Genomic DNA, 18,826 nt, shown 5'->3' with positions numbered 1-18,826 from the left:
GTAGGTCTCGTTTAAACCCCGTACTGTTGTGAATCATTATCAACCATATGCACAACTACACATTTGTGCTTACCAATTTACTCTTGGCTAAAACGGATATTAGTGCAGAATGTATAATTGGTACATGTGCATTTGTCTTTCACAGTTGTAGTTTCTGCCGGTTGATAATCAGAAGTTTAATTTCTTTCAGGTAGGAAAATGACTGAATATTACTAAGTCAACAAATTGGGGTTATGAAGAATTCCAGCCTGCATTAAATACTATGTTAGATCATTGAGACAGATTTGACATCCATGTCATCCACAAGGCAGTCACGTCTGATAGAGATGATGTGAGTATTTCATATAAAACATATTTGAGTTGGTGTTTGTTGTTTTATAAACTCACTGTATTCAATAATCAAGTGGTGGTGTTGGTGGTGGTGGTGGTGGTGGTGGAGGTGGTGATGACAATGATGATGATGATGATGATGATGATGATGATGATGAATTTTATTGATAAATTTAGTAATTTTCTTTATATATTATCTACATGTATGTATCAGCTTGTTGTTGTTTTTTTAAATAATGTCGAGAAATATTAAACTGTTCATATTTTATTTTGTATATGTATGGCAGTATTATTATCTATACTAATAAGTTAGAAAGGCTTTTAAAGTACTTTTTTTTTCCTTTACAGCACTAAACATTCTAGATGGGTAAAGAACCTGAAGGGGCATAAAAACCAAATCAGCATTGACTCAGCATTGAGTATTTATCATCTGTGCACACACTACAAGTACAAACGCATGGGAACAGACCAAACTTCAAATGTTGAAGAGTGAAGACTTATTGTGAAAATTCTAAATGTAAGAATACCATCGACAAAATAAAACAAATAGACATCGATTACCTACAGAGACTGTTTACATGTTATAATATTAAAAAGACAAATTAGTTGAGAACTTTCACTCTGACATTTTTGGAGGGGCATTACCGCCTACATGTACATTGTGTTCTTGTTTCTTTACATATTTTAATTTGAAAGTAGATTCATTGTTTTTAAATCTGAATTCTGAGTTAGTATCATATGTAAAATTCATTTATTTGAATGATTACATTTTATGAATAAGTCCAATAAAGCTTTATCAATTTTTACAAGAAAAGGGTTGATTTTTAAGCATTTTATTAGCTATAAAAATGTATGGTTACATGACATTATGTATATTTTCTTCAAAATAATATAAATAAATAAACGGTAAACTATCATAAATTGTCTTTTAAATTGTTCATTGGACATCATAGAAAATATTTAAAATGATTTCAGCAGGTTGTCTTATTATTAATTATTTTTTATGAATTTATAAAACTGCTTTATATTTTCAAACATCGAAATACTGCTCTGTTCAGAAGACTCACAAGATCAATCAAAATGATTTTTTTGCATGTGTATCAATAATGTTGTTCGGTTGAACATATGTTTTCTGTTAACTGAAGATTATTTCACCAGAAACTGTTGTGTTTATTTCATTATTAGCTCTGATAATGTGAAACAAAAATCAAATATAGACAAAATATTTACTTTTCGCTCTTTGTAGACGTGGAGTTTGGGGTTGGGTGTAATGAAACTTAAATAACTTTAATTAACGGTAAAATATCTTCAAAATTTGGATAAAAGTCCCATAGTGTACCTTGATAATAACTATGTTGTCGGTGAAAGCTTTTATTAAAGTGTGTATAACTTAAATACCTTAATTCAGTTTAAATAATTATGGCCTTTAATAATTTTTGTTTTCAAATAGATTTCCTGTTATATTGAGATTTGTCAATTTTGTTGTTGTTTTGTATTATGTACAATTACTACTTCTATTTCCTAACTTAAATTTTTTGTCTCATTTGTCAAATTGAATTGGTACATATTTCATATAAAGTGAAAAAAAACACACACTATTTTTAAAGATGCACTCTTACTCCCAAACAAGACTTATCACAATTAATATTATTGTTTTGATTTTTCAAAATGGGTCAACAACAATGTTTCTAATGAAGGATTTTGAGTTCAATTTGCTAATAAGAATGAACATAAAACATGGTATTTCTGCCTTGTGATACTATAGAAGACCACAGTAAATCTTTTAGCAATCACCAATCATTTAATATTTGTCATTCTTTCTGCTATTATAAACAGAGTTACAAGCTTGTTATAAATCAGTAATCAATATTTCAGTAAATGCATTATTTAGTAAGTAGTTATTGTTTTATCAGTCAATTTGATGTGTGTTATAAATACAATTATATGCAGGGCTTCCATTAAAGGAAGTATACTACTCCTTAGAAATGGGTTAAAACTTTCAAAATTGATTTCTAGGAGGTACAAAAACTTCCATAATTTTGAAGAAAACCACCAAAGTAGAAAGCTTGGAAGTTCAAAATATTCAAACCTTGTGTCAATATTACTTTTATGGTCACAATTTCAATCAGTCTTATGATAAAATAAAATAAAATGATTTATTATAATTTGGCAAGTTAAAGTTACAAATTACTTGATTTTTAACATTCTAATTGAAAAATAGTGGAAAAAGATATTGTATTCGGGAGATTTTAACTTCCACATTTCAGTGTAAAACTTCCAAAATTGATGGACAGGAAGTTTATACTTCCAGTTTCAAATTCTTAATGGAAGCCCTGTTATATGTATTGATTTCAAATAAGAGTTTCACTTTAAAGATGCTCATTTAAAAATAATGAACAGACACACAAAAACTAGACACATCTAATTGTATGAATGATTATTGTTTAGGTGACCTCTGATTTGTTTTGGAGATATTCATAAATATTCTTTGTTGTCTTCAGTTTCTTATACATTTAAGGATTTTTAGAATTGCTTTTCTGGTATATATTAATTTAATGCAAATGAAAACACACTTTAAAGTAGACACATTTGATACTAATTATATAAATGGTTATTGTTTACATGTACTCTGATTTGTTATGAAGATATTCATAAAGGGGTGTTCTTCATGTTATTATACATTTTGGACTTGATTTAGTATTGCTTTTCTGGTATATATTCATTTAATACACAAAGTATAACTTTCACACATTGTTTACTATTATTTTGTGCATATTTGGCCTATTTATGCTTATATGTGCATTGTTGTATTTCAAAACCTTTGTGAAAAATAGAAACAGTTATTTCTTTCATGCATAGTCTGATACATATTCAGTTTGTATGCACTATTTTTATCATATTTGAAACATTTGCCATTGTCCTATAAGACACATGCTATTTTTGTGTTAATATCACTATGAACTAAAAACATCCATTTTCAACTCTTCTTTACCATGTAAATGGAGAAGTTAACATAATAACTCCATTGACCAGTTTTTATGCAATTTGTCCAATTTCATACATTTTAGTATTATTAAACAGCTAAAACAAGGCATGTTATGTTATAAATGCATTTCATCTAGTAAACAATGTTCTCTTTTTATATAACAGTTCAATAATTATGTTCTATTTATGTTTGTAACTTTCATACAAAATGATAATGTTTATTAAAGTACTACAAAAATGGTTATTTCATGTCACTTTTTCATGATGAATTCCCCATATAATCAAGAAACTTATTCTTCCCTTCAAGTTGTCATTCCAGCATGGTGACTTTGCCCCCTCCCCCTAAATGATTAGAACTGTAGTGTACAAGAACAATAACTCTATTTCAGCGAATTGCAAGAGTTATTCCCTTTGTCCCTTTTCCTGCCCGTAGCATAACAAGAAAACTACTTTTTGGAATTTCATTAAACATCATTCAATGGTAAAGCACAACAAGAGGAAGTGCAGTGCACAATGACTATAGCTGTATTTCAGCTAATTACAGAATTATTGCCCTTTGCCTCTTTTTCTTGACCAGAGCATTACTTTCAAAATACTCATGGTATTGAAGCACCATAATTCTGTCGTGTTCATTAATGTACCACACCCATAATGAAATGTTCAACTTGAAACTCTACAATTTCAATGCTTTAGCCTATGTTGTTAAGCAGAATACTACAAATATTTTGAGAATTTCATGGATGCGGTTCGATGCATTGTAATATGCTTGTTGGCCTTGACATTCCTTGTTTTTCAACATATAACAAATGCATAAACTATTAAACGGCGCCCCTTGATGCTTTGCATCAATGGTCTTTCTTGTTACTTTATGAGACACTCTGACATTTCGCTAAGACTCACCAGGCGAATCGATATCAGTATCAGCATTTTGGTGAATTTATCACGCGAGTAACCAATTTTGTTGTAATAAACAAATGTAACGAATATCTGATTATTTCAAGCATTTATTAATTGCCATACTTTATAGAAATAAAGCTTTTGTCGTGCAATACCAACATATAACGATAAAAAGTATATCATCCTGATGGTAACGAGAGCTGTCAGAGGAGTGCTGAACACCCCAACACGCCACCTGGACACAGGAATCACAGAAGTGCTGAAAACCCAAACACGCAGCCTGGACACAAGAATCACAGGAGTGATAAACACCCAAACATGCCGCTGATGAACACCCCAACACGCCGCCTGGACACAAGAATCACAGGAGTGCTGAACACCCCAACACGCCGCCTGGACACGAGAATCACAGGAGTGATAAACACACAAACACGCCGCTGATGAACACCCCAACAAGCCGCCTGGACACAAGAATCACAGGAGTGCTGAACACCCCAACACGCCGCCTGGACATAAAAATCACAGGAGTGCTAACACCCCAAACATGCCGCCTTGACACAAGAACCACAGGAGTGATGAAAACCCAACACGCCGCCTGGACACAAGAATCACAGGAGTGCTAAAACCCCAACACGCCGTCTGCACACAAGAATCACAGGAGTGATGAACACCCCAACATGCCGCCTGGACATAAGAATCACAGGAGTGATGAACACCCCAACACACCGCCTGGACACAAGAATCACAGGAGTGCTAAAACCCCAACACGCCGTCTGCACACAAGAATCACAGGAGTGATGAACACCCAAACACACCGCCTGGACACAAGAATCACAGGAGTGATGAACATCCAAACACTGAACACCCCAACACGCCGCCTGGACACAAGAATCACAGGAGTGATGAACACACCAACACGCCGCCTGGACACAAGAATCACAGGAGTGATGAACACCCCAACACGCCGCCTGGACACAAGAATCACAGGAGTGATGAACACCCCAACACGCCGCCTGGACACAATAATCACAGGAGTGATGAACACCCCGACACGCTGCCTGGACACAAGAATCACAGGAGTGATGAAAACCCCAACACGCCGCCTGGACACAAGAATCACAAGAGTGCTCAACACACCAACACGCCGCCTGTACACAAGAATCACAGATGTGATGAACACCCAACACGCCGCCTGGACACAAGAATCACAGGAGTGATGAACACCCAAACACGCCGCCTGGACACAAGAATCACAGGAGTGATGAACACCCAAACACGCCGCCTGGACACAAGAATCACAAGAGTGCTGAACACACCAACACGCCGCCTGTACACAAGAATCACAGATGTGATGAACACCCCAACACGCCGCCTGGACACAAGAATCACAAAAGTGATGAACACCCCAACACGCCGCCTTGAAGCAAGAATCACAGGAGTGATGAAAACCCCAACACGCTGCCTGGACACAGGAATCACAGAGTTGCTAACACCCGAACACGCTGTCTGGACACAAGAATCACAGAAGTGATGAACACACCAACACGCCGCCTAGACACAAGAATCACAGGAGTGATGAACACCCCAACACGCCGCCTGGACACAAGAATCACAAGAGTGCTGAAAACTCCAACACGCCGCCTGGACACAAGAATCACAGGAGTGATGAACATCCCAACACGCCGCCTGGACACAAGAATCACAGGAGTGATGAAAACCCCAACACGCTGCCTGGACACAAAAATCACAGGAGTGCTAACACCCCAACACGCTGTCTGGACACAAGAATCACAGAAGTGATGAACACCCAAACACGCCGCCTGGACACAAGAATCACAGGAGTGATGAACACCCCGACACGCCGCCTGGACACTAGAATTACAAGAGTGCTGAACACCCCAACACGCAGCCTGGACACAAGAATCACAGGAGTGATGAACATCCCAACACGCCGCCTGGACACAAGAATCACAGGAGTGATGAACATCCCAACACGCAGCCTAGACACAAGAATTACAGGAGTGCTTAACACCCAAACACAACGCCTGGACACAAGAATCACAGGAGTGCTGAACACCCCAACACGCTGCCTGGACACAAGAATCACAGGAGTGATGAACACCCCAACACGCCGCCTGGACACAAGAATCACAGGAGTGCTAAACACCCCAACACGCTGCCTAGACACAAGAATCACAAGAGTGCTGAACACCCCAACACGCCGCCCGGACACAAGAATCACAGGAGTGCTGAACACCCCAACACGCCGCCTGGACACAAGAATCACAGGAGTGCTAAAACCCCAACACGCCGTCTGCACACAAGAATCACAGGAGTGTTGAACACCCAAACACACCGCCTGGACACAAGAATCACAGGAGTGATGAACACCCCAACACACCGCCCGGACACAAGAATCACAGGAGTGATGAACACCCCAACACGCCGCCTGGACACAAGAATCACAGGAGTGATGAACACCCCAACACGCCGCCTGGACACAAGAATCACAGGAGTGATAAACACCCCAACACGCCGCCTTGACACAAGAATCACAGGAGTGATGAACACACCAACACGCCGCCTTGACACAAGAATCACAAGAGTGATGAACACCCCAACATCCCGCCTGGACACAAGAATTACAGGAGTGCTGAACACCCAAACACGCCGCCTTGACAAAGGTAATTTTCATCAATTTTGTTTCAGACGGAAACCACCCTTTTCTCTATCACAGAAATTACTTGCATAATCTCCTAATTGCTTTCTGTCTATATGCCAAGTTTCATGAACGTAGCGATAACACGTTTTAGTTATGCCTAGATCCAGTTGCTGTGTATGAATATCAACCACATGTGTGTCTGAAGAAAACAAATACTATGCATTATCTTCTTATTACATGTACTTCCATCCAGATGCAACCCCAAATACCTATGTGAGGCCCATTCCTGACTATTTTTAATATGAAGACAAAACCACATTCACTAGGCACTGCGGGGCTAGTCTAAAATATTAGACGTGTTATACAGGATTCTTCCAATCCCTAACGTCTAAACGGGAATGTGCAAAAAACGGGGGTGTTTTAAAAATATTGAAATTGTTTTAAGTGAAGTATTTTATGGTTGAAATTGATCATAAAGAGTTATATTTATATTTTACCATGTAAGTGAAATGCTATTTTGCACTAAACAAGCATTTAATGCATTAAAACAAGTTGTTTACCTTTCCAATAAAACGAAAGTTGACTGATAAAATCGTAATAACTCGGCCTCCTCCGACAAAGCTTCGAGATAGACCTCGTTATACAATCGTAACAACTCGGCCATGGCCGTTATTTTCCGAGCGATTTAAAACTGTGCCCTGAAGCCTTGCAGGTGCCCTTCATGTATATATCATTATGTTTTGACAGAATGAAATGAAGAAAAGCCGTCAAACTCATAATTATAAGTTGGATATTTATTTTTTGTGTACGGAACTAATATAAAATAACATTATCTGGTAATATTTCTTGTTTTTATGATATATCATAGACGCTATATGCTTTAACACGGAATCCTGATCGGAACAACTACCCACTTTTGATACTAAACAATTTGTACGTGAAGGATTTGCCATATCAAAAATCTAAAAAAAATCCGTCAACGTACAATTATTTGGACTAACTGCGGGGCCACCTGAAAGGGAAAAACACAGCCCATTGCCTCTGCTGTCCCCAGTATACCCCTGGAACAAGGGCGAGGGGTGGGCGGGGCAGTGGTTACAATTGACAAGTGCATTACAATCCCGGATTATGCTGCAAATAAAAACAAAATATAAGGGGATAAACTTAGGCTTACTTATGTTGAGGTATATCCAGACCAGTGTTTATAGTGTTTATATCGCTATTTGTGAAAAGATATTTGTTCAAAACTGTTGTTTTGTCAGTACTTGATCAAAAATGAGCTTGATACATCAATTTGGACCAAACAATGACACATGTTGCAGTTAAGTTGACCTGTCCGATTTCCATTCAAAACGAGTCACTAATTACGCAATATAATCGCTACCAGTCTTAGATACCAGTACACATTCTTTATTGCATAATGATTGTTTTAAATAATGATCCTTTAGTACATGAGGCGATCAACAATGACTTCAAGCATGCTCAAAACATATTTATTGTCAAAAATAAGATTTAATTCCAAACTTCGAGCCACATTGTTTATACCAATCGTAACAACTCGGCCATCACCGGCAAGCTTCGAGATAGACCTCGTAAATAGTAGTAAGGATATACGAAAGTGCGATGCGGCTGCCGGCGATTAACACCGTTTTCAATCCGCGTAAAGAAGGCCCATTGTAACAACAAGGAAATGGATTGTGTTAAATTAAATGTGCTTGTTTAAGAGAAAATATTTATTGTAACCTCAAAAAATGTTCGTTTTATGAATATTAAGATGTTTTCTTATAGTTGAAGCACTCTATTTTCTCTAGAAAAAATCGTGAGCACACAGAAAATGTACTTGACAGTCATTGAAATGATCATACAGTTCATGGCATGCATGAATCATTACATCGGATTAAATGCATGCATGGACTAAATGTCAACATTTTCTCAACAGTTATAGGAATACCCTATGAAATGTAAGTTTTAAGTCATACTTTGCCGTGTTATTTTTCACACCATGCCTTGCCATTAAAACAACATTACTTTTCTGTAAAATCATTGATTGCATTGTGCAGACTTTTGTGGATTGTGGTAGGATGGGTGTGAGCTTGGCACCCAGTCAGCTTAACCAGCTGAAATCTATGCATGCCTTTACTTCAACATTATTGGGTTTGGGCTGCAGATTTTTTTTGTGTAAACAGTTCTGTGAGGTTGAGGTGGGGCGGTGACTATTTTCCCATTTCCCCTGGTTAACCCCAGTATTCCACCGGACCTGGGGTGGGGTGGGGGGGGGGGGGGGTACAACTGACTGGTGCACTAAGTTGACAGATCTTGTCTTAAAATTGTATTTGTTCAAGGCAGATCATGCTTCACTTTACCTCCTAGGCTGTGGATAAAACCCACTCATTAGAAGTTTCCTTACACATTATACTTGTCTAAATCTATAATTATTAGTCTCAATATCTTTGAGTAAATTATCATTTTTTATTAAAAACAACAACACCAAAAGAGTAACTGATAAGATACTCAACTGATTTATTTTTTTGTAAATAAAAGCCTTAAACAAATATTTAGCCAGGTTACTAAGCTTTTCAGCAATGTATACCAGACATTTTTCAATAATACTTAATCTATTTTGAATATAATTAGCCTTTAGATCACTCTTCACCAAATGACTCTTTTATGTCCAACTCATAAAATGCAAACAAGAATAATTACAGTTTGGATCAACATGTCTCTTAATTTTATTTTTAATATTAGTCAAGTAATAACAGAGCCATGTGTATGCAATCCAATGTAAAACTAATGATAAATTAGGTTTTGCTCCCATTTTTACTTTCATTTCTGTGCCAAGCCCTTTTAAGTGCATTGAGTCTTTTGGGAGACTTCACAATATTTCTGGCGCTTAATCCCCATATATGGCTTTAAGTTGCCATACAAATTTAAGTCTTCATTACAAAATATACTGTATGTCTCCACTTTAACCATAAACACATAATGAGAGGACTATTTAAAGCATTACCATGTGTCAGAAATATAGATCTTTCTTTACATTTTATTTATCTAATTGTATTACCGGTCTCTTTAGCAATATCCTTGTGCCTCTTTGAGTACTTGGCTTGACAGTTTGGTTTTTAATACATTGTTTTGAATGTTTTATTTGTACACAACAATGATGATGATGATGATGACACTATGCTATGCCAAAACCTCAACACATTTTCTTCAAACAAAAAAGGACAGTCATTCAGAATAACTTTTATTACATCATTTGAGAAAATAAACTCATACAATCAACGAAATAAACATGCATCTGTAAAATCACAAGTCATGTTATGTGTTCGTTAAATTCAACTTAATAAAGAAAATAAATATTGGTTGCAGTAAGCAATGCGCATCACTTCTAATAAACATTCCAACAGACTGAAAAATAAATCAACACAAAGGGAAAAACTGTTTGCAAGTCAGCTAGTATCTTATTTTATGCCTTATCAGATTGCTATGCAAGCTGGAAGCTTACAAAATCACTCTTATGTCTGTTGCCTAAGAAGAAACAAGTATGGACATCCTTTTCCTGAGGTCAAGAGAAAGTATCTTGGAGGTATTGAACTCACAACCTTGAATTTGGGGCTTATCCTCTAGACCACTTTCACCTTTTCACATTTTAAAGTGCCCAGTTTACAATATGGCATTTGCAAGAATATGCCCTATTAACAGATTTTCTGAAGTCTAAACAATTGAACTGAACAAAATAGTTCTCCTTTATTTGGTCTGCCGATGCCATCTGTTTCTGTTTTTGTAGATATCTTCCCTCCATAATATAGGAAAACCACTTAAAGCGTATATAAATCCTTTACCATTTTACCCTTTTAAAATATATGTTCGGATTTATTTAATAATCACGGACCAACAGATGACTTTTATCTTCAACTTCACATCGGTATGTAAGTCATCAAATATTTGAGATGACAAGATGTTCCACTGAATGCTAAAATGTTTCCATCTTGCACTCATTTTTCCAAGGAAGGCGTTGCAGTTGTGTTAAGATGATTGCCATGCATTGCAGGTCAATCCTCATACAATGGCATTTTTGATTACATTCGGATTCCAGTGCCTGAAATAGAAAACAGAAAATACAACAATAATAGGAATTATATTTTCAGATCAATTATTTTAAAAGCCTGTACAACAACAGAAAAGTATTCACAAAACATTAAGTGCAACACCAATTTAATGCTGCATCCTCACAGTTTTACTGTTCTGACACCTTTTTTAATTTTGTCTTTAAACGAGCCAATTGGCAATTATTGTGCAAATGTATGGAAACCAGTGATATTAGACTGCTGACATAATATCAGATCACAGTCTTTCATATACAAGTTTGAAAATTTGGTAAAAATTCCTCCAACTAGTCATATAAGGTCACACATAATAGAACAGATTTCAATTGTTTGGAAAATATGTTTTTGCTATTGCTTTAAGCCATATAATTAATTATATGTGTAAATTTAATTTAATTACTCCTTTGGGCTTTTGAAGAATGACCAAGAAGAACTGACAATCTGTGAGAGAGCAGCTTTTAGCTCTGGACTACTGATTAATTAAAAAATATGAAATGAAATTGTTTTCATGTTTAAATTCATCTACAATGTTGATATTTTAATACTGTCAATCCTTGTTGGTTAATTGTACAAACATGCAGGTACTTTTGGGCTTAAACCAATAGGATACTTGACTGTTAAATTATTGTCCGAATTTCGAAAATAGCACAACCATTACCTCATCTGCCTTTTTTCATTAGAACAAGCCGGGAATCAGAGTCAGCTGCACCCCTGGTACCATACTCTTCTCTGAAAATGACAATAAGATTAAAATTTAAATGTCTGCATTTCATTGGCACAGTAAAAATGTCTGCATTTTTAAATGTTTCTGCATCACCACCACTGGTGGATATCAAAGAATTTAGTCTTGAAAGAAATGTGTGCTGGTTTATGCGTTCAAACTCATTTTGTTAAACCAATAGAATGAAGATCTAATTTATTTAGAGAACTATATTAGTGAACAGGGCCGAGGTATTCAATTGTGCCCATTACATTAAGTTGTTCGCTACCAACACTCACGGACATATAAAGCATACATCCTTGATTAAAAGAATGTAAATTTTAATTATAAAAAATTAAAGTTAATGATATGAAATGTATGAGATAAATAGGCTACCAGACAAATCGGCCCCTTACCAAATCAGCCCCTAGCTCAAACGGTTACCTTACCAAATCGTCCCTTATTTATATTTTATTTTTTTATTTCCAAATATAAGTAAAAAACATGTAATTTCATTTTTTTGTTTTAATAGACAAAGCTATATACATACATACAAAGGTATAGATAAAATAGATTTAAAGAAAATATCTGTACACTTGAAAACATGTAAAGATTTATTCACGAGATATTTTTATAAAACGAAATAGAGTTGAAGAAAAAAAAATAAACTTCATTTTTTTTTTTAAATAATCTTTAAATATTATAGAACAGAACAGAACAGAATTTTTATTACACGTAAACTATACAGTTTTTTTGTGTTTTATATACATATTTTATAAATTACAATTACAATTATACAACGTAGTGTGAAATATTAAATAAACATTATAATTAGTCTATTTTTAAGGATGAACTGGAATAGAAAACACGAATCAATCAAACTATAATAGTATACAATACAATAACCAATAGTTTGCTTTTTACATACTAGTATATGTTGGAACAAATGTTACAATTGATCAATTTCTAACAATAAAACAGACTCACATAGTATATATCAACATAAATAGTAACCAATGGTTACAAATGTTAACAAAGCATACCACTGCTTGAGATAAAAAATGTGTATCAAGGCTTATAATTATTGATTCATTAATAAAGTAGAACGCACCTTAAATGCTTCCGATATATATTTGCTTAACCTAAATGTTTCAGATGTATTTTGTGTATTAAGAAGTTGCACAAGTTTAAACATACTAGGTCTTATTCTATAATAACCTTTAATAGTTTGTCTTAATTGGACATAAGGTGTACACTTAAATATAAAATGAAATTCGTCTTCTACTTCGTTCGAGTCACATACTTGACAAAGACGTAAGTGGCGTTCTAATCTATCACATCTGCCAGTATGAACTCTTAAATTATGCGAACATATACGTATTTTTGTGATAGCAATTCTAAGATTTCTTGACACAATATTGTCTAAATAGGATTCAAGCTCGAATGCAGTTTTAAGTACTCTATAAACTATTAAGACACCATTCTCATTAACACTTCCATGCCATTGTTGTAAATATTCGTCTATCAGACGCTGTTTAAAAATACAAATGAACTGGTTTTCGTTTAGCTGTGTATCATTACACCATACATCATAAAAGCCATATCTGGTGAGAAGGTTCTTAACCTTATTGAACCAATTATCCTGATTGTTATTAATATTCAACATTGCGTCTTCTATGACAGATTGAGTAATTATATTGTCACTTTTTTAAGTTTGAACCAGTATTCTACAATACGTACATATCTATTTATATACAATGGGTATCTACCCAATTCACCGTAAACAGCAACATTTGAAGACGATTGTCTGACGCCTAGTACGGCTTTGCCAAAATTTAAATGTATCTTTTCTAGCTGTGTAGACTTCGTAAATCCCCAAATTTCAGTTTACGTCATTTGCACAGAATTCTTAGATTTTGGATTTACTAAGTTGTGGCCTCAATTTACTAAGTTGTGGCCTCAATTTACTAAGTTGTGGCCTCAATTTATTAAGTTGTGGTCTCAATTTACTAAGTCGTGGCCTCAAGTTAGTAAGTTGTGGCCACAATTTACTAAGCTGTGGCCACAATATAAATAAAGTGTTGCGGATGTCACCTCTGTGCCACCGTACAAAACATACTCTTAAAGGGTGGAAATCAGAGAACAACATATAAACATTAAAAATTTATATCATTTACTTGACATTTTAAATTTTTAAACTGCTATTAATGCATGTTTTAATACACTCAAAGTTTCATAGTTCTAATTAAACACACAGTTTAAATCTTACATACTGTGCATATAAAACATCAATGAAATTGAGTATAAAACATGTTTGAATGTATAAACTACACTTTTTTTTCAAAGATACATTGAATATCACTCAGCAAGACATTTATGTTATGCTAAAGTTAAAGTGAATGCAGAACAATTAAAAACTGACCAATATTAAATTGAAAAAAGAAGGCAAATTTTACGCATTTAAATACACAAAAATTGCACTGTATTAAAACAATACATTACATTTTCTAAACATTATTTCAGTTATTTCAATATTGCAAAACGTCAATAAAGTCCGGATATTTTCGGCCCGGGATATTTACAATGGGATGTTCACCAAATCCATTTCAAATTCAATTCTTGCAGCAAATTACCAGATCAGTACATAAAAATCACATAGCAAAATAATAAATCTAGTATGTGACGTAACTTTATGTACCATTGATAGTAAACTGACAGAGAAATCCATAATTATGTATCGGATATTTTCATCTTCTCCCAACTCCGCCATTTTGTGTAAACATGCGTTCACAGGGCATCTATATACTTCATGCTTGTTTATTTTTCATTTTAAAGAGTATTCCTTAGTTACACCAACAAATCTCATTTATAGTGAAACGTCAAGTTCATTACAAATTGAAATGGACTTATTCAAAATAGTTTTCCGTGTTGTTTTATCTAAATGTTTTGCACACAACTCCCGGCATTAGTAAATGTCACTGACACATGTGTTCAACTCTTTCATTGTTTTTACTCTACTATTAACCCAATCATGAATACACATGTAATCTAAATAAACACAAGCTTTACATTGACTCAATGACAAGTATTTTCAAACCATTCTGTGATTTAAAATCCATAAACACCACCGACCGAACTTGTGAAACTAGGTCACCGGTTTCAACTTAGAAATTTTACTTTCGATTTCACCACTCACACTTAGTGCACTGTTATTTGATATTTAACCATACAAAAATATGAAATGTTTTTCTCACACATAATTTACAGATATTTGTGTCCACTAATTCGATGGCAGCCGCTGACACCTATAGTTTTTATCTATAAACAACAATATTTTCATGACCCTAAATTGGCGGGGAAAAACAACAATCACGTGACAGTTACTGTTTGTGTCTGCTGTTAAATTTGCCATTGTTATTTCATACAAAGAATGACAGCTATCGTCAATTTCGCCATTGCCAACGGCGCTGCCATAACAGATGACTTGCTCACATACTATCACTATAGACTGGTGAATACGGCTACATTACAACAAACCAGTCGAGATAATACTGCATTCGTACTCTTATCTGTTCGTTTTTCTTTCGTTTCGCACCAAAATCAATACGGTCGGGAAAATAATTTTGAAAAAAAAAGTGAAATTGATTTTTTATTTTTTTGTACTTTTCGGAAAATTAGACCCGCCGGTTTTGTAAACCAATTTATATAAAAGTAGTGGCCTAATTGTCAAAAATAATAATTTATAATTATTCTGGAGCAATAGTATACAGTATACTATTGCTCCAGAATAATTATAAATTATTTACGTTTTACGTTTCAACCATTAATTTGTTATGTATGTGGTATTATACTATAATACCACATACATAACAAATTAATGGTTGAAACGTAAAGGCGTTTTCAAAAACCTTGCTTAATAACATAAGTTCTATTCTATCATAAGTTTGATAAAAAATATTGTGAGAATGTTATCGATATTAAGGTATAATATGAAAAGGTAATGATATATATATACTTACGGTGTTTATATTACTCAAATCTTCTTTAATCAACTGTAATTAACATTAAAAAATTAAAGACAATTATTCATTCACACGTCTTTGAATGTCTTTTTCACACCCACAACACTTACCGTTTGCCTTGTAAAGAACGTATGGTTCAAAGACACATTTTCTTTGAAGTCTTTAATGATCAACTATTAATTAACAGTTATAACAAATAAATTTTCTTAGATTTTCTAACATTTTATATTAAAAATCAGGGTTAATAGTTATTTAGATTTTAATTATATTTTTTATATCAGTCATATCAATGTTTTTCATGCATATTTGTCTATTTGTAAGTTTAAAGATGTTATTTACAACTTATTTACAGATCTCATTTACATTTATAAGACGACCTACAATGTTTTTCTTTATACTCAAGATAAAAAATAAAATAAAATTAAGGGGCCGAAATGTCTCTGTTGAAAATCACTAAGGGGCCGAAACGTCTCGAGTCATTTTAATTAAGGGGACGAAATGGCAGGGCCGAAACGTCTTAGGGGCCGATTTGGTAGTAGGCCGATTTGGTAAGGGGCCGATTTGTCTTGCTCCCGATAAATACACTGAGAAAGAAAGTCTAACCTATTACTGTATCGATCTAAGTAAAGTCAGATTCAGACTTATTTGTTATTAAAAAAACAAACAAATAGAGTATTTGTTTTGTTAATTTGTTTTGTTAATTTTTGCCACTGATCACTGGAGCTTCAAAATTGTTATTTACTAAATTAGAATCTGTCAAATGAAAGAAGACTTTACCCCACCCACTAAGAATTAATGACATTTCCAATTAGTTTCTCATTAGGGCTTTTTTAAAACTATTTTTATATTTTATTAAAATACAATAAGTATAAAAATAACACTTACACACAAATAAGTGGTAAAAGTTCGCTCCTCATTCTGTCTTTGGACTAACATATCTCTTGGTTGTTTAAACATCTTCTTGGTCGGCCATGATGGACTATTTTCTTACGACCCGTATTATATCCGAGGCCATATCTTGATACTAGCCGAGGAGTTCCGATTCATTCGGCCATTTTATCGAAAACAACCTCGGATGTATTTGGACGGTTTACATACCCGAAAAGTGGTACGTTTAAGTCCGCTGCAAGTAGATCGCGTAGTAATTTTATTTAGCAGTTAAACTTTGTGACTTAACTCTTGGGATTCTTAATTATGTTTGCAATAATACAATTCAATGGCAACCAATTTCGACTTAGATCAATAAATACAACTCTAAAACACTACATTTGATTTATGATATAATTCAAAACTTTACGAACTACTTCAACTGATGTACCTGCATACATCCGAGGTTGTTTTTGAAAAAAATGGCCGAGGAGTTCCGAATGGTTCCGATTGTGTTTATACCGGAAGCCGCCATTTTGATTGAATTTCTTGAAACCCATGCTAAACCGATCGATATACAGTATAAAAACACTACGCATCGGTAGCTTCCCTTTACAAAAACACGAAAACTAGCGTAGAAAAATTATACTTGATTATTTTTAGCCTTTTAATAAATCATTACCTGAAAAAAATCTGCTTGGCGATCAAAATGGAGGTGCAGGCGCACAAAAAAATATTATTTTTTTTTGCATTTTCAAAAAAATAGGAGCGGTAAATCCGCGGAACGAAATATCAATTTGGTGTGGCCTAATGTTATATATATTACTTTCATTTAACATCATATTACTAACTTTCATAAAACTTACTTGTATTCTTGTTCAGGTATTGCACGGAAAGACATTCACACTACTTCGGTTACCATAGCAACAGAATGGTTTATTCGACGAGTCAAAGTGATGCTTGTGGGAGTTCCGACATTTACAAGGTAAAATGGCGAGAACATTTTAAAGTATTTTATGTACAAGTAGAAAACCTGAAAGGTAAGTTCGAATTTTAACTTATTTAATTCACCTCAGACTACAGTAAGAAAGGGACGCTGCTTTCCGACACAAAGAACGTCAACACAAACGACTACAAAGAAAACTGATGTGGTCATCATGATTTCTTCCTCACCTGAGAACTACAGTAAGAGCAGGGACGGTGCTTGCCGACACGAAGAACGCCGACAAGAATATGATGAACAGGAAGATGTAGAGGAGAGAGTTACAAGTGGTCGGCACACAGTACTCGCTGGACACAGAAACTGATGAAGTTCCATTTGTCCCTGACGTCACACACTTGCAGTCTGAGAACTCCTAGAGTAAAAGTAAAGAAAGACAATAAAAATACGATTATATATACAGAAGAATGGCACTCATGGTCCGCACGCAGTAATCCCTGGAAACAGACACCGATTGCGTCACTTTAGTTTATTGTGTCATACGCGTTCAGTCTAAGGTGCATCGTCATCTTGTTACTGTGCGGTATAAGCAGCTTGGACGGCATGACGCATCATTCTTTATGCTGGAGACGTTTAACCGTGTTAATGCGAGGTATCACAAATAAAACCTTACACTTTTGTATTCTACTACAGAATCGCTCAGACAAAATAACTGCACTCTTGGGGAAACAACTCAAATGTCGTCTTAAATATAGTGTCGTCAAGACAACAGCTGACAACAGTTTTAATGATACATGTACATGTAATTATTTTGTTTCGGAAATATGCTTTGCGTTTATTATCTTCTATATTGAAAGTGCTATCGTTCTATATTGCATGTACCAAGGGCAGTAATGTCAGGTGCGTCCATGCTTCCTGGTTCATTGTTTTGAGTGGAAAACGTCCTCGATTCGGCGAGTATTGCCACTGTTTTCTATACGTTTCAACGATAATTTTAAGAAACGACCTTTTGCACCGAATGAAGAGCAATTGCTAGTTTACGAAGACGCTTGTTTTAGATCAAAATAATGTCTGTATTAAAATATCTCGTGAAAACAATGCACGTTCTTACTAAGCTTCCCGACTCACTCAATGCATTCTTTGGTTCAAAACAACTATTTAATACCGTTCTCTTGCATACAAACCCCACCCGATGCTTTGTTTTGGACAATAAAAGTATTGCTATTGTTTTCTGAATGCAGACAGCGAAATTTGGAGTGAAATCGGCTCATTTACGAAAATGCTTGCTGGTTCATTCTGTACATTTTTAGAACCTAG

At 34.8% G+C, this 18,826-nt stretch overlaps 1 protein-coding gene across 1 annotated transcript in view; it reads right to left on the bottom strand.

The window, feature by feature from the left end:
• Window positions 1–18,826, bottom strand: part of LOC128214555 (solute carrier organic anion transporter family member 4C1-like) — a 105,224-nt gene that overhangs the window by 4,646 nt on the left and 81,752 nt on the right. Inside the window, exon 9 of the mRNA XM_052921085.1 lies at window positions 17,743–17,924. Within this exon, the coding sequence (XP_052777045.1) occupies window positions 17,743–17,924 (182 nt within the window). The remainder of the gene's footprint in view (window positions 1–17,742; window positions 17,925–18,826) is intronic.

Source organism: Mya arenaria, chromosome 13, assembly GCF_026914265.1.
Source record: "Mya arenaria isolate MELC-2E11 chromosome 13, ASM2691426v1".
NCBI classification, from domain to species: domain Eukaryota; kingdom Metazoa; phylum Mollusca; class Bivalvia; order Myida; family Myidae; genus Mya; species Mya arenaria.
The sequence above is the reverse complement of the archived record's forward strand: the minus strand, read 5'-3'. Positions and strand labels throughout refer to the sequence as shown.